This window comes from Ornithorhynchus anatinus, chromosome 11 (assembly GCF_004115215.2).
Source record: "Ornithorhynchus anatinus isolate Pmale09 chromosome 11, mOrnAna1.pri.v4, whole genome shotgun sequence".
NCBI lineage: Eukaryota > Metazoa > Chordata > Mammalia > Monotremata > Ornithorhynchidae > Ornithorhynchus > Ornithorhynchus anatinus.
Genome location: NC_041738.1, coordinates 2,325,815 through 2,347,994, shown reverse-complemented (window position 1 = coordinate 2,347,994; position 22,180 = coordinate 2,325,815). Strand labels below are relative to the sequence as shown.

The window sequence follows — 22,180 nt, the reverse complement described above, 5'->3', positions numbered from 1 at the left end:
TTGAGCTCCCGCCGTAGCCGTGGGCTGCACTGAGCGCTCGGGAGAAGACGATAGAATCAGTCGACCCAGTCCCGGCCCTCGAGGAGCTTCCGGCCCTAGCGGGCGTGGCGGACGTTAAAAGAGATTACGGAGGGGAAGAGGAGAAGAAGCGTCTACGATCTGTCCCCGAGTCAGTGTCTTGCCGTGTTCGGCCTCAGAAATTGTCCCCCGGCCCCAGAGCAGCCCCTCCGTGACGCCGCTGGGTTAGTCAGCGGATGTGGACGCTGTCATCCTGGCTGCGCCTCATCATCGGCGCGCAAGATCCATTGGATTTGGTGGAGCCCTCTGGAGGGTAGTTGCTCTCCGGCACCGGAGCAGGGGGCTGCTCCCATATCTGTCCCCTCGCTCAGGCTCTGACAAACACCTTCGGGCCCGGTGTTGACATTTGTTGTTTGGAAAGGGTTGGGGCGGCTCTATTAGGTCCCCATGGGAACAGGTGGCTAAGCCTTCAAGGCGAATGGTGGCTGCAGCGGGAGAAGATCAAATGGTTGTTATTGGTGACCTGGGAGAAGACCAATCCCCATCAGGACCCGTTTTTCTGCCTGGAAGCCCTAATGACCGGGCGAGGGGGCCGCCCGTTTCCAGGCTGGGAGGGGGTGTGAGAGAAGCGACACACCTGGTTGCCGGGCTAGCTCCCGGCTCAGTCCCCGGAGCAGAGAAGCCCTCGGCGGGAGGGTCCGTGGCTCTCCCCCGACCCCTTTCCCCAGAAGTCAGAAGTCGCTGCCCCGACTGGCTCAGGAGAGCGGAACCAAGTCAGGTGAGGAGCAGCGACGCTTTATTATCACCATCTCAGAGTCCGACGCACAGGAAGCACAAGAGGATCTTCTCCGCTGCCTTCTGGAGGGGACCCACGCGCCCATCTGACCCAGCCCCTCAGGGAGCAAGGAGGTCGCCAACGCAATGGAGGCCCTTTGCCCCTGACCCACGAAAAGGCTGGGGACACCCGGCCTTCTGCAAAGCAGGGGTCAGGGGACTGCCCCAGGCTGCACGGGAACCCCACTTCTCGCTTGCTTGTAAACAATGGAAAAAAGGAAACTCGACGGCTGAACTCCCGACAGACAGCAGCTGGAGCAGGGGAGGACCGGCCTCCGAGCCCAGGGTCGGGGACCCTCGGAGAGGGAAAGGACGAGATCATCCGGGCGAGGAAGAATCGGAACGTTTCTGCGGGCGAGGAAGAGTCTGTCCCCGGGCCTGAGCCGCCCTGCCCTTGGGCAGCTCCCGGTGCCGAGCGGGACGCTGGGCAGCTGCCCAGATGCTGGACCACAGAACCAGGATGGACAGCTCCAAGAAGGAGAAGGTAACTTGTTCTATCCCGACTCCCCAGAAGGTCCTTTCTCCCAAAATGTTAGGGTACTGATCGGGAAGAAGGGACCACGAGGATGGGGAAGATTCTCTCTGGAGAATCTGACAGAGTCTCCCGTCGGACCGATGGACAAGCCCCAGGTGGGATGTCGGGCCCGGAAACCCGCACGGAGCTGCTGGTGGAAGCCCCGGTGGCGTGGGTAGTGCCAGTCCAGTGTTCTCTTCCCTGCCGGTCGTGTGTTTCCTGGAACTAATAATAATAATGTTGGTATTTGTTAAGTTCTTACTATGTGCAGAGCACTGTTCTAAGCGCTGGGGTAGACACACAGGGGAATCAGGTTATCCCACGTGGGGCTCACAGTCTTAATCCCCATTTTACAGATGAGGTAACTGAGGCACAGAGAAGTTAAGTGACTTGCCCACAGTCACACAGCTGACAAGTGGCAGAGCCGGGATTCGAACCCATGACCTATGACTCCAAAGCCCGTTCTCTTTCCACTGAGTCACGCTGGATGGAAAGGGAATGGTGGTGTTCCAGGATGGGGTTCCCCCTCTGGCTCCCTTGAATCCAATCAATCAATGGTATTTACTGAACGCTTACTACTTGTAAAGCACTGTTCAAAGTGCTTGAGAGAGTGCAAAATAAGAGTTTGTAGACCCATTTCCCGCCCACAAGGTGCTTACAATCTAGAGAGGAACTGAGAGTCTAGCATCTCTGAGCTCTCCAGCAGGTTCTGGGATAAACCTGGAGTTGAGAGGGGCCAGGGAGAGGCAGGGCCCCGGGAATTCCTCCAGACTCCAGGGTTCCTCATGCCCCCCGCCCTACCGGAAAATCAGGGCTCCGGGATGCCATCTTCCTCGCGTTATCATGGGGATGGGAAGTGGTATTGCAAAAGGAAGACTCTGGGCCAGCACTGAGGTCCCTCCCTGACCCACACACCTAGCCCAGGTGCAGACAGAGTGAGGAAAAATTCTCCCCAAACTAGAGTTTGAGGATGAAAGGGTTTCTCCTTGAAACCTAATATGGGAGCGGAGATCAGTCAATCAACCAATCCATCAGTCATGTTGATTGAGCGCTTACTGTGGGCAGAGCACTGTGCTAAGTGGCACTTTGGGGAACCAAGCTGATTTTTTCTGAATCCTTCTCCCAACGGGGAAAGCCTACCTTTATGCTGTTCCCCTGCCTACGTCTACATCCCTACCCATCTGTGATTTGCCTTAGCCTGTGGGAGATGGGAGGAAGCCAGGCACCCTCAGCCCCAAGTGGACAGAGGGAGACTAATTCCCCTAGAGCCCTGCCATGGGGGTGATATTATCTGTTAAGTGCTTTCTATGTATCAAGCACTGTTCTAAGTGCTGCGATAGATACAAGTTTATGAGGTTGGACCAGGTCCCTGTCCCATATGAAGCTCACAGGTCTAAGCAGGCGGCAGAGCAGGTATTTAATCTCCATTTTACAGATGAGGAAAATGAGGCACAGAGAAGTAAAGTCATCTGCCCAGGGTCACACATCAAAGCAATTGGCAGACTGGGATTAAAACTCAAGTCCTCTGATTCCCAGGCCCGGCTCCTTTCCCCTAGGCCATCCTGCTTAGAACAGACTTGGCCCTGTCTGGGCACTGAATGAGGTTTGGTCAGCCCACCCCCAACCGCTCCGGCCCTCCACTCCCACTCTTCTGTATTTATTTGGGACAAGTTGATCTCTATCATATCTATTCAGTGTAATCGATACGCCTAGAGCATTTTGGGGATCCTGGGGGAACATCATATATCTTTGATCTGGTTCGATTTCTTCCGTCAACATTTTGTCCAGGTTTCCCTGGACATCTTCGGGATAATTCCCTGGCATGGGATGCCTCAGATGGAGGATCAGTAAAAACCGTCTCCCCGCGGGGCCCGCCGAAATCGCGGTACGTCTGCACGAATTGTTGGCCAAGGACACCTGTGCAACTGAGGGGGTGGGGCTCCTCTGTTCCCAGAGGAGGGGCTGACCGTAGCCCCATCGAGGTGCCAACCCCAAGGTGTCTCGTGAGACCCGGACCAAACCATCACTGAAAAGCCACCAGAAGCCACCGCTCCCCACACTCTTGCCCGCATCCCTGAGCGACGGCCCTTTGGCTCTGAGGAGGTCACTGCTCAGGAGGTCACGACCTGTGTGTAAGGAGGAAATTAAGCAAGGGGCAGTTTGGATCAGTTTCACGGACAAGTGGTCCGGAAGAGTTCCTAGAGGAAAGGCCAGCGATGGAAGAAGGGGATGCTGAGGTTATTGGATGGTTCATCCCTACCCTAGTCAAGAGGGGTCCCCATCCCCCTTGGAGACAGACTGCTGCACCGGATGGCTGAGCCAGAGGCTTGGGTCTTGTGTTTGCACCTTGCCTTGGGCCATTAGGGATGGTTGACCTCGGTGCTGACACGGTTCCGGGAGGGGTCTCGGGCACCCTAGCCAGCGGGTACCTGTCGGGGGAGCAGCCGGAGGAGGGCCGAGACTCGCCGAAGGGGAGATGGCTTCATCGTGCCAGTCTCTGCTCACCCTTCTGTTCTGCTTCTCATTCCTTGGGGGAAGTGGAGAGGGGCAGGACCAAGAGGTTCCTTAAGGTGGGTGCAGGCAGTGACAAAGTATCCAGGGACGCTGTGCTTAAAGAGTGAGTCCTCTGAGGCCGTCACACCAGAGATGTGGCCACCCACGGTCGACCCCTCCTGATCCCCTGAGCCCCCACTGGCCCGGCTGCCAGGGCCGGGAGAGTCTTATGCAACCACCCTGGGGGCTCCAAGTACCCACGATGGTGACCTCAGTGACACCGTCCAGTGTGGGAAGGAGAACTGGGGGCAAAGTGGGGTAGTTTCTCTCCGGGAAGGAATTTTGTGCACTCACCTGGAAGGGGATCCTCTAAACATTAACTCCGTCCACGCAACGGGAGCGGGCCCAAGCCAGAACAAATGGCCGGGAGCCACCTGGGCCTCCGGGTGGCTCATTTGCCATAAATCCTCAGGACATTTCCCATCATCAATTCCCGCAGTTCCCCTAAACCCAGCTGCCTTGACTCTCCTCCTGGGCCCTGAGTCCAGTAGCTCCGAGGCCCAAAACTGGGGTTGAAGCTGCAATGGGAGCCCATGAGTCATTCTGGGCACATCTGTGACAGAAATCAGAAAGCAGCCCCTTCTCTCACTCCCTTCCCGCCCCCAGACCTCAAAGCAACTTCCTTTTGGCTTTGATGTAGGATCCTTATTAAAAGGACGGCTCTTTGGGCCTCTGAGGGAGGGTAGCAAAGTCTAAGAGAAAGATCACAGGTCTGGGATGTTAAGTGGCAGGTCAGAGGATCCTTAATTGGTTGTAAAATCCCCTGGCTGGGATTATTGCAGCCCTGAAAGGAACCCCAGCCCGCCCCTTTCTGGACAACCGGGCAGGATTTAGGAGGCTGTAAGAGCATGGAAGAAAAACAGAGGTCTTGGGAGGTATTTAAGTGTCTGGGCAAGTAGGTGGGTCCACTCTTTCCCCAGCTCCAGCCAGGGCCAGATTTACACCATTCCAGTCAGATAAGGATGTCCCCCAACAGCCCTGGGGTTGAGGGGTGCCACCCCCACCCCCCACCCCTACACCCCTACACCCTTTCCAAGCTGAATACTACCCAGGCCCTGCCCGAGTCTGTTCCCCATTCCATCATCCGGGACCCAGAGAGCCTCTGGTCAGCAACCTCGGTCCGGACCGTGTCCCACGTCACTCAGCTGCAGTTGTCCCTCGGGTCTCTCCGGGCTAAACGAACCCAGGTTCTCTTAGCCTCTCCTTCTGGCTTGTGTTTTCCGAACCATTAACCATCTCCGTGGCTACTGTATTTGTGCAGTTGGCCGGACTGGTTCCCTATTGACCCTCATCCTCACCGTTCCGGCCCATTTCTCCAATATCCCTGGGGTTATTTTTGAATTCTCATTCTGTCTTTCAAGTACTTAGACCTCCCTGCGCCGCTCCCCACCTCCGCCCTCCTCTCCTTCTCTCGAGAAAGATCTTTCCACACTCATTCATGTCACTGGCGGGCAACTTGAGCACTGAACTCAGGAATGTCACTCCTGATATATTTAGAGAGTGCCTTCCTAACATCCAACTCTTGCAAAACCCGATTTTCACAAAGTACAAGTACAACCTGATTGTTCAAAATCAGGTTGAGGAGAGTTACATCTTTTGCTTCTCCCTATTCTGTTAGACCCCACCGCCCCTTCTAGAAAAATGGATGAATTTGACAAGGTCCCCGGGTCATTACCCAGCACCTTCTTCTCTTCTAAAAGGTTGCCAGAAGATTTAGCATGATTTGTTCCCTGAGTTGGCAAGTTAAGCTTCTCCCCGATCCGTTTTCTAAGGTGGACCCATGCAGCTAGGTATTTCCGAGGGCCTGCCTGGCTCCCCTGTCCATCACTGTCCCCCGAGCCCCCTGAAATGCCTAGCTGATAGCAGTAATTTTAGTAATAATAGCATTTATTGAACATCCACTGGGTGCAGTGCGCTTCGGAAAGTACAACAGAGGCGTGAGACATGTTTCCTGCCCAAGAAGAGCTTAAATTGTAATGGGAAAGTGGAGGTAGAAATTGGTACAACTGATGGAATTGGAGTGCAAGTTGGTGGTTGGAAATGTCTCTTCTCTTCCTCTGCTTAGTGAATACCAGTTTTCAGGGCTGGAGCTTTTCTTCACTTCCAGCTGTCTCATTTCAGAAGTGTCTGTGATCTGAAGGAGGGCCGGGGGAGGGCGGGGAGGGATGAGGGCACGGGAGAGAGAGAGAGAGAGAGAGAGAGATTTTGGAGGGATTTAGTTCTGGCTGCCACAGAAAACCAACTCTCATCACATCCAGTCCTGAGCAGAGGGGGGCAGGAGGGGCAGGAGGGGCAGGAAGGGCAGAGGAGGGAGGGGAGGCCCACATTCAAACCAAGATATATTTCTTTTAACGAATGACCCAAGCTGGTCTAATTATAGCCACTCTGAAATCCATGTCATCTCGCCCTGGGGAAAATGGAGAAACGAGATCTTTCCTCACTTTCTTCAGCTCAGAGAAAGGCATGTACCCTATCCAGTCGATCAGAGGCATTCACGGAGCCCCTAGTGAGTGCAAGATAGTAAACTGAGTGCTTGGGAACCATTTCAAGACACAGGTTTCCTGTCCTCAGGTTTATTATCTAATGAGAAAGTCGAGTGATGGTTTACAGAAAATTTGTTTGGGGATTTAATCTTAGTAGAGGCCGAAGCAGCCGTGTCCCGTGGGCACCCTCACTGATCGAAGGCCCGGGTACCGTCTCCGGTTTCTCGTTGCCAGCAGGAGGGGGTTGGCAGCAGCCCGTGGTCCTCACTCATTCCTAGAGTGATACATGGGAAGTGGGTGCCCCGGGTGGCCACCGTTGTTCCTCTCTGGCCCCGGACCCACCACCCCAGAGCGTCGGGGGTCACCGGGTCTTGGAAACCGCCTCCAGCTTGGCCGCCGTGCTGTAGCTCGTTGAGCCTGGACCCTTACTCCTCTTGGGGACTGGCACTGCGGCTCCTGATGTGATGCCGGAGGGGCTGCCAGTTTGGGAAGATGGGACGTGGGCCCTTCTATCCCTCTCTTGGAGCACGGTTATGCTGCAGGAATATGAGAATGCGTTACCAATCAGTTTCCCTCCTCTTTACATAGCTGTTTTGGGGGGAGGCTACAGGATAATGCTTCTTGAGCTGAACATTCTCCCAAGCACCTGCAACTCTAATTCACCATTTAGATGGCCAGTCTGTTACATTAAAATCTTCGGGGCACGCCTCCACTGCCGAAGCAATCAATCGATCAATCAATTATATTTATTGAGCACGTACTGTGTGCCAAGCACTTTATTAAGCACTTAGGAAAGTACCGTATAACACTGTAACAGATCTGGTAGATACTTTCCCTGCCCACAAGGAGCTTATAGGCTAGAGGAGGAGACAGACATTAATATAAATTAATTATGGATATGTACATAATAACAATAATAATTACAGTACTTGTTAAGCACTTACTATGTGCCGAGCACTGTTCTAAGCACTGGAGTAGGTACAGGTTTATCGGGTTGGACACAATCCCTGTCCCACATGGGGAATCACAGTCTTTTAATCCCCATTTTACACATGAGGTAACTGAGGCCCGGAGAAGTGAAGTGACTTGCCCAAGGTCACACAGCAGGCAGGTGGCAGAGCCAGAATTAGAACCCAGGTCCTTCCGACTCCCAGGCCCGTGCTCTATCCGCTAAGCCATGCTGCTTCTCCTAAGTGCTGTGAGGCTGAGGGAGGGAGACATGTAAGGCGCAAATCCAAGTTGGAGTGGTGACACAGAAGGGAGTGGGAGAAGAGGAAATGAGGGCTTAGTCGGGAAAAACCTCTTGGAGGAGACGTGCCTTCAAATCAGGCTTTGAAGGTGAAGAGAGTGGAGGTCTGGCAGATCTGAAGCACTGAGGTAACAAGAAAATTCCTGCTCCTCATTCTGAAAGTATTTATTAAGTGCCTTTATGCAAATGGAATACTTATCTATACCTCTATCAACCAATATGATCCTGTCCTGGTAGAGTACAAGATATAGTAAGAAGACACAGTCCCTGCCCTCTAGGAGCTTTCCAGTTTGAATCAGACCACACACTGTACTGTCCTGAATTCAGCTTGGGTCCATCTCCTCTGGACTGTAAGATCACTGCGCGCAGGGAACGTGACTGTTTATTGTTGTATTGTACTCTCCCAAGCGCTTAGTACGGTGTTCTGTCCACAGTAATACAATTGAACGAATGAATAAACGGTGAGCACACTCCAAATCTGGGGTGGGCAGCCTGCGGCTGAGGTGGAATTAAAGACGGAGGACCCCTGGAATTTCCAAGCCTTGTTCAGGAGTCCCCCAAGGGATTTCGATGAGTGTAGCGGCGGTCTGATTGAATCTGTTCAGTTTGTGACGGACAGAGGGAGAAGTCAGGACAGAGCAGCCATGCAGTTGGTCTGGTGAAGCCAGTTAGGCTTCTCTGCTATCCCACAGAAGGGATGGGCCACTCCAATTTTGGTCTGGTTTTTTTTACCACATTCCGGAACCTTCAGTGTGGGGAAATGCAGGGAAAACAGGCCCACAGGAGCGGCACTGGGAGGAGGGGTGTTTCCTCAGTGAAAAATGTCACCCATTCAGTAGCACCAGTTGGAAAATGTTTCTCCCCGGCTCAGTTTCTGTCTGAACTGAGCTGGGTCCCTCCCAGACTAGTTGGGTGGGATGTGCAGATTGGGGGGCAAGAGAAAGGAGACAGCCAAGGGGACTGTCAGAGGGTGGGGTGAGTCTCCATGAGGCCATCGTTCCTTTAAAGGGTCCATGGATTTTGGTTTTCACCTCAAGTTAAAGGGCCACTCGAGGCAGAGTATCTGTGACCTTAGGCACTCAGAGTTCTCTGGTTTGTGTGTGTGTGGCCAGATGGTGTTTATCAAGGGGGACTTACTCTTGAGGAAGGTAAAGGGGGCATGAAGGGCCAGGTTGGGGGAGGAGAGAGAGACACTGGGAAGCCAGGATTATCTCCAAAGTGCACTGAAGTGCCTCCCCTCCACCCTCTTGTCCCTCTCACCCTGTGCCCCACACACCACGCTGGCTTCCGTTTCTTCCTCTCTCTTCGCTCCTCATCCCACCCCTGATGCTCTGTGGATCGCTCTTCTCCTCCCACCTGCCACCTTGACTAAATTTCCCCTGTGTCTGCAGTCTGCTGCTTGGTCTCTCTAAGTCTGTCTTCTTCAGGCTTTGCCCCACCCTTAGCAGTCCATCCCGGCTAGGAACCGGGGAAAAGAGAAACGAGCTGTTTTCCCCATCTCGCTTCTTTAATGGAATCTTCCCTCCCAGCCTCCTTTCCTCCTCCCAACCCCTTGGAAGACTGCAGGTTAGGAGCCCCTGTGGCTACTCCTTTGAAGAGCCCAGTCCGGGGTAGGCGAGTGGTGGCCCAGGGTCAGTTGGGGGTGTTGGAAGGGTCACAGACTGGGGCCCAAAGAGGTTCCTTATGCGGTGGGGGGTGGGGGAGTCCCTGATTCTGATTTAGGAAAGAGCTTTGGTAGCTGTAGGGAGAGGGAGGTCAGCCACTGAGTTTCAGAGCCCTGACCGGGAATAGGAAGCGATTGCAAAACATCATCCGACCCCTGACCCCGGAGAGAGATTTCAGCTAATTATAGCCACTCCTGGCATTCTCAGTGCTCCTCACAGTCCAGTCGCTCCCACCCCTCTGCTTGCCTTCCCAGAAAGGGCGAGAGATTTGGGAGGGGGCCCTCTCGAGAAGAGGAGGGGGCTGAGGGCTCACGGTCTGGAGTCCAGTATCAGGAATAGGGAAGGTGGGATCATACGGTACCTGGGAGAACTAATTTAAGTGGTTACAGGACAGAGCCTCTGAGCAAGGTGTCAGGCCACCCCCTGCCCGTGCATCACCCTGAGAAGGCCCCCCGGGCTATCAAAGGCAGAGGAAGGGGTTGCCTTTGGAGAGCAGAAGAAAGCCATCCTTTGGGCCCCAGCAGGGCAGGCTTCTACCCAGAGTGAGGATTCTGGGAATTCCCAGGCCTGGAGGAAGTGGGTATGGAGAGATACATTATTTCCATTGTTTCTGTCCCAGTCCCCACCTCCTATTTTGAGAAGTGATTTCTGCTTTGGAGCTCTGGGGAGAAGAGAAATGGCAGCAGTGTTAACGAGGAAAATCTCTTGAGCCCAAGCGTGGGGTTGAAGATGACCCACCCTCCTCACTGTAGTGTTTAGCTCTCTGTCTCCAGCTGTGCCTTCGGGCACCTCTCCCGCCCGTCACCCAGAGTGTCTGAGGCAAAGCCTGTGTGAGAAACTAGGCTCGGAAGAATGCTTCAACGCCCACATGGGCCCTAGAGAGGGCTTTTTGGCCTGCCCTCTCTTCTGCTCGGCCACTCCTTGGGCCCCGGTGGAATGCTGGGGTGGAACGCTGGGGTGAAACCAAGTGGTCTTGTCGGGTGAGGAAAACGGACAAGTCTCTGGAGCCCAGTAAGGCAGGCAGCCTGCCAACACAAATCAGACACTCAGAAAACCGACCCTGCTTGCAAGGAGCCTCTGATGCTGTGGTGGGCTACCGAGGATGTGATGGCAATCGCCATCTGCTCAGAACAGGGTAGACTCCCCGCTTTCTTGCGTGGATTAGCTACAGCCCTCTACCAAGGCAGGGAAATGGAAGTGATGATCCTGTGGTACCATAACAGTACCAGATAGGGACCGGCAGAAAACCAGATTGTATAAAATGGAATAATTGGGTCTTTTGGGTTTTTTTTTTTTTTAATGATACTCATTAAGCACTTACTAAGTACAGACACTGTACTGAACACTGGAGTAGGTAGATGCAAATCAGGATGGGCCCAGTCCATGACCCACATGGGGCTCACGGTCGTAATCTCCATTTTATAGATTCAATAGTATTTATTGAGCGCTTACTATGGTGAGGTAACTGAGGCCCAGAGAAATGAAGTGACTTGCCCAAGGTTATACACGAGACAAGTAGTGGAGCCGGGATTAGAACTAAAGTCTTTCTGACTCTCAGACCTGTGCTTTATCCACTAGGTCACGCAACCTCTCAGCATGTCTGTTTTTTGTCTGGGTGTCTGTTTTTCGACTGGTCTGACTCTTCCCCTGCCCCAGCATGCCCACTCTGGGCCAAGGCTGGGCTGGGGTCTCTGTGTCGGGGGGCGGGTCAGCCGGGAGTCCCTAGAGTGTTGGAGGTGGGCACAGGAGCAGAGAGCCCAGGTCCCCTTCGGGCCTGCCTCTCCTCCCTCTGCCCTGACCATCCACCTCCTCTGTTGCCTGGGGCAGGTGGAGCAAATCCTATCAGAGTTCCGGCTGCAGGAGGAGGACCTGAAGAAGGTGATGCGGAGGATGCAGAAGGAGATGGACCGGGGATTGAGGTTGGAGACCCACGAGGAAGCCAGCGTGAAGATGCTGCCCACCTACGTGCGATCCACCCCGGAGGGCTCAGGTAGACCAAGCCTCGGCGGGCCCCAGGGCAACTCAGGGTGGCCCCGGCCTTCCCAGTCCCCATGGGCCAGGCCCAGCTCCAGGGCTCAGCTCAGGGGCCTCCAGTTGAAGATCTGGGGAAGCGCCCAGGGTCAGGGGTCTCTGAGGGGCCAGATGAAAATCTAAAAAGATCCCCATCCCTCTTCCTTCCGGGCACCTTGCTCCTGCTAGACTTCCCTCCCAGCCCCACGGACTCCCCGGTCTCAGCCCTTTGAGGGTCCTGTGACCCCAGCCCCTTTCTCTCGGACCCACAGAGGTTGGGGATTTCCTCTCTCTGGATCTGGGAGGCACGAATTTGCGCGTGATGCTGGTGAAGGTGGGGAAGGCGAGGAGGGGCAGTGGAGTGTGAAGACAAAGCACCAGCTGTATTCCATCCCCACAGATGCCATGACAGGCACGGCAGAAATGGTGAGCGGACCCGGGTGGGCCTCCTTCCTGGCAGCCGGACCCCAACCCCTAGTCGGCAGTTTGGCCAGGGCAGCAGGGAGTCCCCCGGGGTGGACCCAGGACCGGGAGAGGCTGAAGATATTCTCTCGAGGCCCCGTCAGTCACTTCAAAGAAAAGGCTCTCCTCATCCGTTCTGTGTCCCCCTGCACCTCAGACCCTGTCTCCCAAACATAGGCAGCTCCAGCCCTGGGGGCTTGGTGGGCCTCAGCTCCTGTGGGAAGAGGGTGAGGGGAATTGGCTAGAGGCCACTCCCTCACAGGTAGAGAGCCACCATCTCTCCGGGGGAGGGTGGGAGAGGAAAGTGTGGAGGGAGGAACTAACCGCTGCCTGGTGCTCGCGGGGGATTGTGTCGGGTTCCAGCTCTTCGATTACATCTCCGAGTGCATCTCGGATTTCCTGGACAAACACCACATGAAACACAAAAAGCTGCCGCTGGGCTTCACGTTCTCCTTCCCCGTGCGGCACGAGGACATTGACAAGGTCAGCAGCGGGGAGCTGGGGCTGGGCCGGGGCTGGGGCTGGAAGCGCAGCTGGGCATTGCTCAACCAAAGGGCTTTTCTCCTGTCCAAGGGAATCCTTCTCAACTGGACGAAGGGCTTCAAGGCATCAGGTGCCGAAGGGAACAACATCGTTGGACTTTTGCGAGACGCCATCAAAAGGCGAGGGGTGAGCGGGGGTGGAGCCGCCTCCCCCGTGAGAGAAGGATCCCAAGGCCCCAGAAGCCGGGTCCTGGGTTCCCGTGAGCCCGGTGGCCCACAGAGCAATTCCTGCTGCCCTTTCCACCTCATTCTTCCTCCTCTTCCTCCGTCCCCTTCTGCCCTTGCAGCGGAAGCTGGCTCAGCAAGGCAAGAGGATGGTGGGGAGTTTGTCCACCAGTCAATGTTATCTATCGAGGCACTTCCAAAAATCATTTACAGACTGTGAAAACCGGAGGAGGAAGAAGAAAGAGAAGAAAGCAGGAAAGAGTGCCAATACATCAGCATTTGACACCGTGCTTGACACATGATATGCACTTATTAAGTAGCACAACTATCTAGGGATATGTAAATACACATAGTCCTAATTAGTTATGGTACTTATTAAGTATACATATAAGTAGTAAGAGAGAGAGAGAGAGAAAGGAGACTTGGGGGCTGGCTGGAGCTCCACAGTTGACCCCTCACCTGCCCTCTCCTTGGGCTCCCTCCAGCTTGCTGGCATCACGTCCTTCCCTTGTTTCCCCACCGGCAGGACTTTGAGATGGATGTGGTAGCTATGATCAATGACACCGTGGCAACCATGATTTCCTGTTACTACGAGGATCGCCAGTGTGAGGTTGGCATGATCGTAGGTAAGACACCCGCCCAGCTTCCCGCACCCAGTGGCCAGCCCTTTCTCCATCCCTTCCTCCCGGGCTATCCAGTCATCCATCCAGTCATCTTTCCACTTTTCCCCTCCTCTCGGTCTTGGACCTACCTGGACACCTCCGGGAGCAGTAGCTAGGGGTTCCCCTTCCACCACTCTGAGGGGCTGGGTCTTGTCTGTCCATCCAGAATGGGAGCTACCCATCTAGGAAGGCCAGGGATCAAGTCCCTCCTACTCTCTGGGCCAGGCCAGCCAAGCCCAACTCTTTGTAACAGTCAACTCCTTCCCCTAAGGAGTTCTGCCAAGATGGGACCCGGGGGGACTCAGGCTTGTGGATTCCATTGCCAGGCTGTGAAGTACCTGGCATCATGATTGTTAAGAGCCGGCAGGGCCACTACGATACCATAGGTAGAGTGAGATTATTTCAGAAGCAGCACCCCATTCTGCCCTCTCCTGGGCTGGGCTGGGCCTGGCCCTGGCTCCAGGCTGGGTTTTGGCTTGGCCAAGCCCACCCTGCGGGCACCTGGGCCCCCAGCAGGCCCTCAGAGCCAAAGGTCACTGGGCTTCCTTGCCCCAGGCACGGGGTGCAACGCCTGCTACATGGAGGAGATGCACAACGTAGAGCTGGTGGAGGGGGACGAGGGCCGGATGTGTGTCAACACGGAATGGGGGGCCTTCGGGGCTGCGGGCGAGCTGGACGACTTCCTGCTGGAGTACGACCGGGTAGTGGACGAGACCTCCCTGAACCCTGGTCAGCAGCTGTAAGGACCCGGGGCACAGCACGCCCCAACCGCCTCGGGCCCCTGCGCGCCCATCCGTCCGTCCTTCGGGGTTCCCGCCCCACCCTGTCCCCTCCCTCCCCCGTCGCCCTCGGGAGGAAACGAGGCCAATTTGGGGGACTGGGCTTCTGGCCCGCTGCCATGGGCAGGACTAGATGGGATATGCTGAGCAGTGGTTTACCCTTCTCTTCCTGGCTCACTTAACCCTCCTTATGAAGAATCCCTTTAGGAGGGAAATCTCCATCCAAAAGCACCCTTGTTTTCGGCACCCCGCTGACTAACCTAGGACATGTTCGAAAGGCTTCCACTTAGCAAAGTAACCCCACCTCCCATGAATCCCTTTGGCTTTGTTTTAAAGACCTTTTCTGGAAAGTTGAATCGGTCAATCAGTGGCATTTATTGAGTGCTTATTGTCTGCAGAGCACTGTGCTAAGCACATAGGAGAGCACAGCGGAGTCGGTAGACACGTTCCTGACACACAAGGGGCTTCCAGTCTAGAAGGGGATCTTTTGAAGAGAAAGGGGTCTTTTTGTTTGATTGCCCCGCCTTCCCTTCCTCCCCCTTCCTCTCCCCCTCCCTCCTTCCCTTCCTTCCTCCCTTTCCTCTTCGTCTCTGGAGATGGTAGCTGTGACAGGGGAGCCTGCCTACCTCCAACCAAGGAGAGAGTGCCATGCACAAGCACGATCCTCCCAACTGCTGAGAACTATAGTGAAGGGTCCTCGTCCAAGGTGTGAGGATCAGGGAGGTTGGTGACCCAAGGATGGATATGGGGCAGGAGGGGCAGGAGGCCTGGGCCCAAGGTTGGATATTAGGGTGGAAGAGCCAGAGGCCCCTGCCTTGGGTCTGAGGATGGATGCAGTTCCCCAGAGAGATCCACCGCTGAGCTGGCCAGTGACGTGCAATTTCGAGGGGAGCCCCGACTCCTGCCCAGGGGCTCTGGTGTCTGGGGAGAAATTAGGAGCTCAGGATGGCTCCTGGCCCCAGCAGAGTGGAGCCTGTTCATCAAGTCAGACGCACAGACACGCTCTCACCCCCGACCCCCTCGCGGACCCCTTTCTCCTCTCTCTCTCCGCCCTGCCCTCAACTTCTTTCTCCCCTTCCTCTCTCTCCCTTCTCCCCTTTCACCCATCTCTCTTCATCCCCCCTACGTGTGTTCGGTCCAGTAGAGCCTGGTCTGGTGGAAAGAACACGGGCCTGGGAGTCAGAGAAAGTGGGTTCTAATCCCCGTTGTGCCACATGTCTGCTGTGTGACTTTGGGCAAGTCACTTCACTTCTCTGTGCCTCAGTAACCTCAACTGTTAAATGGGGATTAAGAGTACGAGCCCGGCGTGGGGCAGGGACTGTGTCCAACCTGACTACCTTGTATCTATCCTAGCACTTCGAACAGTGCTCGGCACATAATAAGCGCTTGACGAATATCACGGTTATTATCATTACTATTCCCAGTCACCCCCCACCACACGCACAAGTGTACACACATGCACATACACACGCGCACATAAACATCGCTTACGTGTGAAAGATCAGCCCAGATGTTCCGGGGACCCCAAGATTGCCGCTGGCCAGGCGGGGTGGGGGCTACCGGGCCCGGCCCTGGCGCCGGCCCGACCACGCGCCTCCGCCCCCTCCCCAGCTATGAGAAGATTATCGGCGGGAAGTACATGGGCGAGATCGTGCGGCTGGTGCTGCTGAAGCTGGTGGACGAGAACTGCTGTTCGGCGGGGAGGCGTCCGAGAAGCTGCGGACCCGAGGGGCCTTCGAGACTCGCTTCGTCTCCCAGGTTGAGAGGTACCGTCCCACCCCCGCCCGCCTCCCGTGCTTCCTGCCCTGGCCCCTCTGACCCCCACAACAGTTCTCAGACCTAGGGAACCCCCGCGGCTGATTGGCCGGGTGGGGAGAGCCCCGTCATTCTCCACGTAAACACGCCTCCGACCACGCGCCGGGCCCCACTCCCCACGTCACCGCACACACGCACACTGCAGCTTGCCCCCTCACCGGAGTGAGGGGCCCTTGGCTGGACACGGCCCTGCCCCCCCCCCCCCCCCAGCGACTGTGGAGATCGTAAGCAGATCTACAACCTCTGAGCACCCTGGGGCTGCGGCCCTCGCCCGCGGACTGCGACATCGTGCGTCTGGCCTGCGAGAGCGTCTCCACACGGGCCGCCCAGATGTGCTCGGCCGGGCTGGGGGTCATCAACCGCATGAGGGAGAGCCGCCTGGGGGAACTCACACGCATCACCGTGGGCGTCGACGGCTCCGTCTACAAGCTGCACCCCAGGTGAGGCCTTCCCCGAGGAAAGAGGGGGGACCCCGGGCCCTCGGGGACCTCCGCCTGGGAGTAACCCCGTCGCCATGCGCGTGTCTTCCCAGTTTCAAAGAGCGGTTCCATGCCAGCGTGCGGCAGCTGGCGCCCTGCTGCGAAATCACCTTCATCCAGTCCGAGGAGGGCAGCGGCCGGGGCGCGGCCCTCGTGTCCGCCGTGGCCTGCAAGAAGGCCTGCATGCTCGCCCAGTGACTGGGACACCCCTCCCACCGGGGGCCCCTCGATCCCCTGCTCCGCACCGGCTTCAAGGAAGCGGGGTCTGAGGGTGGCGTGCCCCCGCCCTCCATGGAGCCCCATTCCTTGCCCTGGGGTCGGGATGAGATCCCGGGGCTGGCTTTTGGGACAGTCACTCCTCTCCCTCACACGGGTCTGGCTTTGTGACTTAGCAGGCCTCTGAGCCCCGGGGGCCGGGCAAGCGGCCCATGGAGCAGGAGTCTGGAGCCGGGATGAACCCAGGCTCCTTCCTACCCCTGTCCATGCCCAGTGCCCTCAGCCGGCTGTTGCCTTGGAAACAGGTCTCCAGCGGCCCTCCAGCTCCCTTCTGCCCTGGGCCCCCGGAGGCCATCGAGAGTCCACCAGGCCCCAGGTACCCGGGCGAGCAGCAAGGCAGAGCCGCGGGAGGCTGGGGTCGGGGGCCGCTCCGTCGGTCAGACCAGCGGTCGTAACCCTTCATGGCTTGCCATCCTCCCAGCCTGGGCCCCGAGAGGAGAGCCAGGAACCCATTGCTGGCTGCCAGTCCGCCGCCAGCATCCCAGAGGGAGAGTCAGCCACGGCCTGGTGGTCCAATTCGTGCCAAGGTCTCTCCTCCCTAGCCCCTTGGGCTCCCGCTCCTGCCAGAATCTTGGGTTGCAGAGGCTTAGGGGTCGGTGGGACGGGGCCAGCACTGGGCCATGTGTGGCAGAGAGATCAGGCTACCCGGGCACGCAGTTTAGTTGGAGTATTGGCAGGAGCTGATAGTGGGCAAAGCTCTATCCTGTGGACTGCCCCCCCGTGGACTGCCCACCCGTGCAGACCGAGGGATGGGCTGGAACAGCAAGGAGAAAAGTCTCTCCGGGACTCCCAGCCCGTCCCACCCTGCTCACACATTCCCACATCTGCAGTGAGTATCCCCCGAGGTGCACCTGTGCCCTGCAGCCTACCTGGTATGGGGATGGAGATGGCCAGCTCCTTGGGCCACCCCGGGGTCCATCGTGCATTCCCAACTCCATCTGGAAGTCCCCTTGGGCTAAGCCCTTTCTGCCTGACCTAGGTGCCTATCGTGGGGTGCTGTGGGAGGGGACAAACTCCATCTCCCCATCTCTGGGCTCCAGAGGCTTCCAGTCAAGGAAAGAGTCCCCTCCCTCCCAGCCCAAGTTGTTCCCAGGAGGTAGGGGGAGGTGGTAGGAGGCTGTGGAGGGGCAGATACAGACATGTACATGCCCCTCTCTCCCCTTTCCCCCAGCCCAATCGGCCTGCACATATATATAAATGTACAGCCCTGCCCTTCTTTCCTCACCTCTGTAGGCCTGCTGTGTGCATATACCCGGGCCGTTAGCAAGACACTTTGATTCCCACCATCTCCCCCATCCTTCCCTGCCTCGCCTTAGAATTGTTTGTTTTTTTTAAAATAAAGAAGTTTGAAAAGGGGGCATTCAGTGAGTCACTGAACAAAACGTGATTTCAAAGATTTCACAATGGACCAATAAAGGAATCTGTATGGGGAACAAAGCCCACCCAGATTTCAATTTAATACCCTCTCCATCAGCCAAGCCTCCGTCCGAGCCCTCACATCGCCCTTGACAAGAATTGTACGAATAGGTAAGGGTGAGAGAAATAGAGATCAGTAACAGTCCAGTAAGTCCATCAGGAGTGGGTCGATCGACAAGACCTATTGGGGGCCGAGATGGATGATGGGATGACCTGGCTGGGTTGCCGGGGGTTAATCAAGTAAGGCCGCCTGAAGGAGGTGGCTTTTTGGAGGATTTGAAGGAGAGGAGGGACAGGGTCGGGCGAAACAGAACGGGAGCGGGCACCCAGGCACGGAGCAAAAGAGTGAGCACGGGGTCAGAGCCGGGAAGAGGAGAGGAGGGAGTGGCCGAGAGGCAGAGAGAACTGAAGTTTCTGTTCCTCAATAGAAATCACGGGGAATGGACTTTTCTGGGTGATCGGCGATTTTGAGGAGACCGGATCGGGGCTTTGCACAGATGACAGCTCTGCTTTGCCTTTCCTTCCCTCCAGCCCAGCAGCCTCTGCCCCTCCCCTGAGCATCCCCACCCTCTGAGCTGGAGTTGGGCTGAGGGCCGGAGCACCCGCCCTGTAAAGAGCAAACATCTGGTGCGATCCAGACAGCTGGGGGCTTAGCCCGGGGCGGCCTGGCAGCTGGGTCCTGGACCCCCACCTCCGGGGTCCCCCGCGGCTCAGCCTGTGCTCACCCACAGCTGGGGGCACCTTTGGGGCCGGGCCAGGTTGGATCCGGGGATGCACTGGGTGGGAAGGGGAGCGGCTGCAGTGTCTACCAACTATGTTATGCTGTCCTAAGCGCTTAGTACAGTGCTCTGCGCATAGTAAGTGCTCAATAAATACCATTGAGTGATTGATTGACTGATTGATCGATCGGAGGTTGGGGGGAGAGAAGAAGAGAGGCCGACTGTCCGGTCCCACCTAGATGAATGAGTCAGACAGAGAGAGGGAGGGGGAGCCCGAGGTGAGGGGTCGGGGTCGGGAGGGTGGCCGGAATGTGGCTGACTGGTATCACGCCTGGACTCTTATCTGGCTCTCAGGGGGCTCGGGCCGGGGACTGCCAAATTTGGAACTGTCCGGGCCCCGCTCCTAATTTGGCCTCCCAGGTGATAAGACCGGTATATAGCCCGCCCGGGCTCGGAGGCTGGGAAGCGGAGACACCGGCAACTCGGAAGAGGAGATGGTGAGCTCGGGCATGAGGGCAGGGGCGGTGGATGGGGTGAAAATGTTAGCCCCCCTCGAGGCCAGGGGACCAGGTAGAGGCGGGCAGGTTGGAGGAAAACCTGGGAGATGATCCTAGCGGTCATCGCCTCAGTCCAACCCGAAGAAGGGGTCTGCGTCCCAGCGGCAAGGCGGAGTCACTCCAGTTGCAACTCCAGGATCCAGACCCCCTGGGAATGTAAGGGAACTGAGGGGAAGGGCTGGGGTATGGCAGGGGCATGGACCGATGGGTCCCATGGGTCCCACGGGTTCTGGCCCTCTTCAGAACTGCGGCACACAATCCCCGGGGCTGAGGCACACTGCCCGGGCTCATGATTTCTGGTCGCCCAGGCCAGTAGGAAGGCAGGGACCAGGGGGAAGGCAGCGGCCAAGCAGGCCCAGCGTGGCTCGTCCAATGTTTTCTCCATGTTCGAGCAAGCGCAGATCCAAGAGTTCAAGGAGGTGAGCGTCGCCGGTCCACTCTCCTACCCCCACCCCGGCACCCTCCAGCTCCCTTCCAACTCCTCCATCCTCCATCCCTCCCGAGTCCGGCCCCTCCGGCTCGCCCTCCGACCCCCTCTCTGTCCCCTTGCTGCCCGCTGCAGGCTTTCAGCTGCATCGACCAGAACCGTGATGGCATCATCAGCAAGTCAGACCTGAAGGAAACATTCTCCCAGCTCGGTGAACCAGGGGGGCAGACAGCCATGCCCAACCCGGTGCCCACACTCACTCTCACGCCCTCCCTCTCCGGGCCTCTCTCCACCCGCCCAGCTCTCCATCTCCCTGGGAGTCTCTCCGCTCTCTGTCTCGGAGTTGATTAGAGAGGGTGAAGTCAGCACAGAAGCCAAGTCACCTTTGGCCCGATTCCCACCTCCTCCCCAAACTCACACCTCTCTCTAAACTCACACCTCCTTCCCCTCCTCTCGTTCTCCCCACTCAAGTCATGCCTTCTCCATTCCCCCCCTCTTCACTTTCTTGTGACTGGAGCCATGACCTTAGCCCACCCCTGTCCACTCCTGGGCTGCGGGTTTGGGAAGCTGGGAGGAGGGAAACTGGACTGCAATGGTCTCCCGTCCCCTTCCCCACTTCACCTCCGGCCAGGGAAGCTGAACGTCTCTGATGAGGAGCTGGAGGAGATGCTGCAGGAGGGGAAAGGCCCATCAACTTCACCGTCTTCCTCTCGCTCTTTCGGGGAGAAACTCAACGGTGAGGCTGCTGGTCCCCCCTCCACAGTCCAGATCCTGGGGTGTCCGGCCATCACCCATAGAGTGGGGGCAGGGTGGAGGGACCCACGTGTACCCCCTGTGCTGATTCCCATGAGTCAGGGGTGGGAGTGGTGGGTGGGTTCTCGTGTTGGAAGGCTGGGGGGTCTCCCCCAGGGGAGATCTCCCACCCCAACTGGGCTCCCAGCTCCACTGCTGCCAGGGACCCCGGCATCACCCTCCTCGAGAGACAGGGCTGGGGCCGGGGTGAGGGTGCTCTGAATCCACCTCTGCTCCCTCCCCGCCACACCCAGGGACGGACCCCGAAGACTCCATCCTCAGTGCCTTCCGTATGTTCGATCCCAATGGCACCGGCCTGGTGAACAAAGACGAGTGAGTGCGGGAGTGGGATGCCTGGGCTCTGAGGGTAGAGCCCCCTTCCCCATATACACCCCCCCCCCAACCCGGGGCAGGGCTGGGTAGAGCCTGGAGACGGAGCTGGGCGTCCTGCTGGGCCCAGCCCTCACCCACCCTGGGCCCGTTTGCTCTCTTCCCAGGTTCAAGCAGCTCCTCCTGACACAGGCGGACAAGTTCACCCCCGCTGAGGTGGGCAGGACCTTCACCCCCCCACCCTGCTCCCCACCCTGATCTCTCCTTCTTCCTTGGTCCGAGGACCCTTGGGAGCCATGGGGGATGAGAGAAAAAGGAGCCGGGGAATCTGGGTTTGGAAGGGGAGAGAGATACCATCCTCTGCCCCATTTGCAGTCTCTGCCTCCCACACCAGCCCCCCACTCCCTGGTCGGCCTGGGCGGATTCTCAGGCTGACAACGGTTGCCTGGACTGGGAACCTGAGCTCTCTTGGTACCTGGGGGACCGGGACAGCATGCCACTGGGTAGTCAATTTGGCTGCCCAGGACTCCAGTGACTTGAGGGCCCAGTTTGGGGATCAAGACAAGGTCTGGGTTTCTGGGGATGGGGCCTCCCGCTGACCCAGACCTCCGTGGCTTGGAGCAGGTGCATAGGGTACTCAAGTAGTTTACACTTCCCATGCCCTGGGCCCGTCTCCCCACTTGCCACCCCAGTCTCAAGCCCCCAAATGCCACGGGGAATGAGGACCTCCACCCCAGGTGGGGGGTTTGGCCAGATTTTTGCACATCTGAGCCGCTCCCTTCCCCTCCAGGTGGAGCAGATGTTTGCAGTGACACCCATCGACATGGCAGGAAACATCGACTACAAGTCCTTATGCTACATCATCCCACGGAGATGAGAAGGAGGAGTGAGGGGAGGGGCCGGCTTGGTAGCCCCAGCATGGAACAAAGTCAATAAACCCTAGAGTCAAAGCTCTGCCTTGAAGTTGTATCTGTCGGGCAAGGGGGTCGTGCGTGTGAAGCAGCCTGGCCTAGTGGAATGAGCACAGCCCTGGGAGTCCGAAGGACCTGGATTGTAATCCCGGCTCTGCCGTTTGTCTGCTGGGTGACTCTGGGCAAGTCATTTCACTTTCCTGTGCCTCAGTTACCTCATCTGTAAACTGGGGATTAAGACTGCGAGCCCCACAAGGGACACGGACTGTGTCCGACTTGATTAGTTTGTATCTACCCCAGCACTCAGTACAGTGACTGGCACATGTTAAGTGCTTAACAAATACCATAAAAATGTGTGTGCGCTGGTAAGCATAAACATACATGTACGTACCCCAGGCGTGTGTGTTTGTGCATATACGTAAGTGTGCATATACACAAAGTGTGGCTGGTTGTGTTTCACAGGACTGTAGGTTGGGAAGAGATGGTACCTCCCTCCGTCTGCAGGTCATGAATTGGACGTGGC

General features: G+C 57.1%; 2 protein-coding genes across 2 annotated transcripts; both read left to right on the top strand.

The window, feature by feature from the left end:
• The first annotated feature begins 1,043 nt into the window (after nucleotides 1–1,043).
• On the top strand, nucleotides 1,044–16,427 carry LOC114815128 (hexokinase-4-like). Its single transcript, XM_029075710.2, is given in 13 exon segments — nucleotides 1,044–1,336; nucleotides 11,143–11,305; nucleotides 11,598–11,657; nucleotides 11,660–11,751; nucleotides 12,151–12,270; nucleotides 12,361–12,456; nucleotides 13,021–13,120; nucleotides 13,712–13,895; nucleotides 15,547–15,620; nucleotides 15,623–15,701; nucleotides 15,961–15,989; nucleotides 15,992–16,190; nucleotides 16,283–16,427. Coding segments are annotated over 13 exon segments (1,386 nt in total). The 5' UTR covers nucleotides 1,044–1,291.
• A 2,632-nt stretch (nucleotides 16,428–19,059) lies between these two features.
• On the top strand, nucleotides 19,060–21,700 carry LOC100091153 (myosin regulatory light chain 2, atrial isoform). The gene is made up of 7 exons (XM_007661296.3): nucleotides 19,060–19,137; nucleotides 19,506–19,616; nucleotides 19,760–19,835; nucleotides 20,256–20,360; nucleotides 20,671–20,749; nucleotides 20,914–20,962; nucleotides 21,537–21,700. Exons 1-7 carry the CDS (start codon nucleotides 19,135–19,137, stop codon nucleotides 21,621–21,623), a joined length of 510 nt encoding a protein of 169 aa, XP_007659486.2. The 5' UTR covers nucleotides 19,060–19,134; the 3' UTR covers nucleotides 21,624–21,700.
• Nucleotides 21,701–22,180: the final 480 nt, after the last annotated feature.

What these genes read in the sequence shown, in the direction of transcription:
- LOC100091153 (XM_007661296.3), top strand. An exon ending in AGATCCAAGAGTTCAAGGAG is followed by an intron (nt 19,617 to 19,759) that starts GTGAGCGTCGCC and finishes TGCCCGCTGCAG; the next exon opens with GCTTTCAGCTGCATCGACCA. An exon ending in TTTCGGGGAGAAACTCAACG is followed by an intron (nt 20,361 to 20,670) that starts GTGAGGCTGCTG and finishes CGCCACACCCAG; the next exon opens with GGACGGACCCCGAAGACTCC.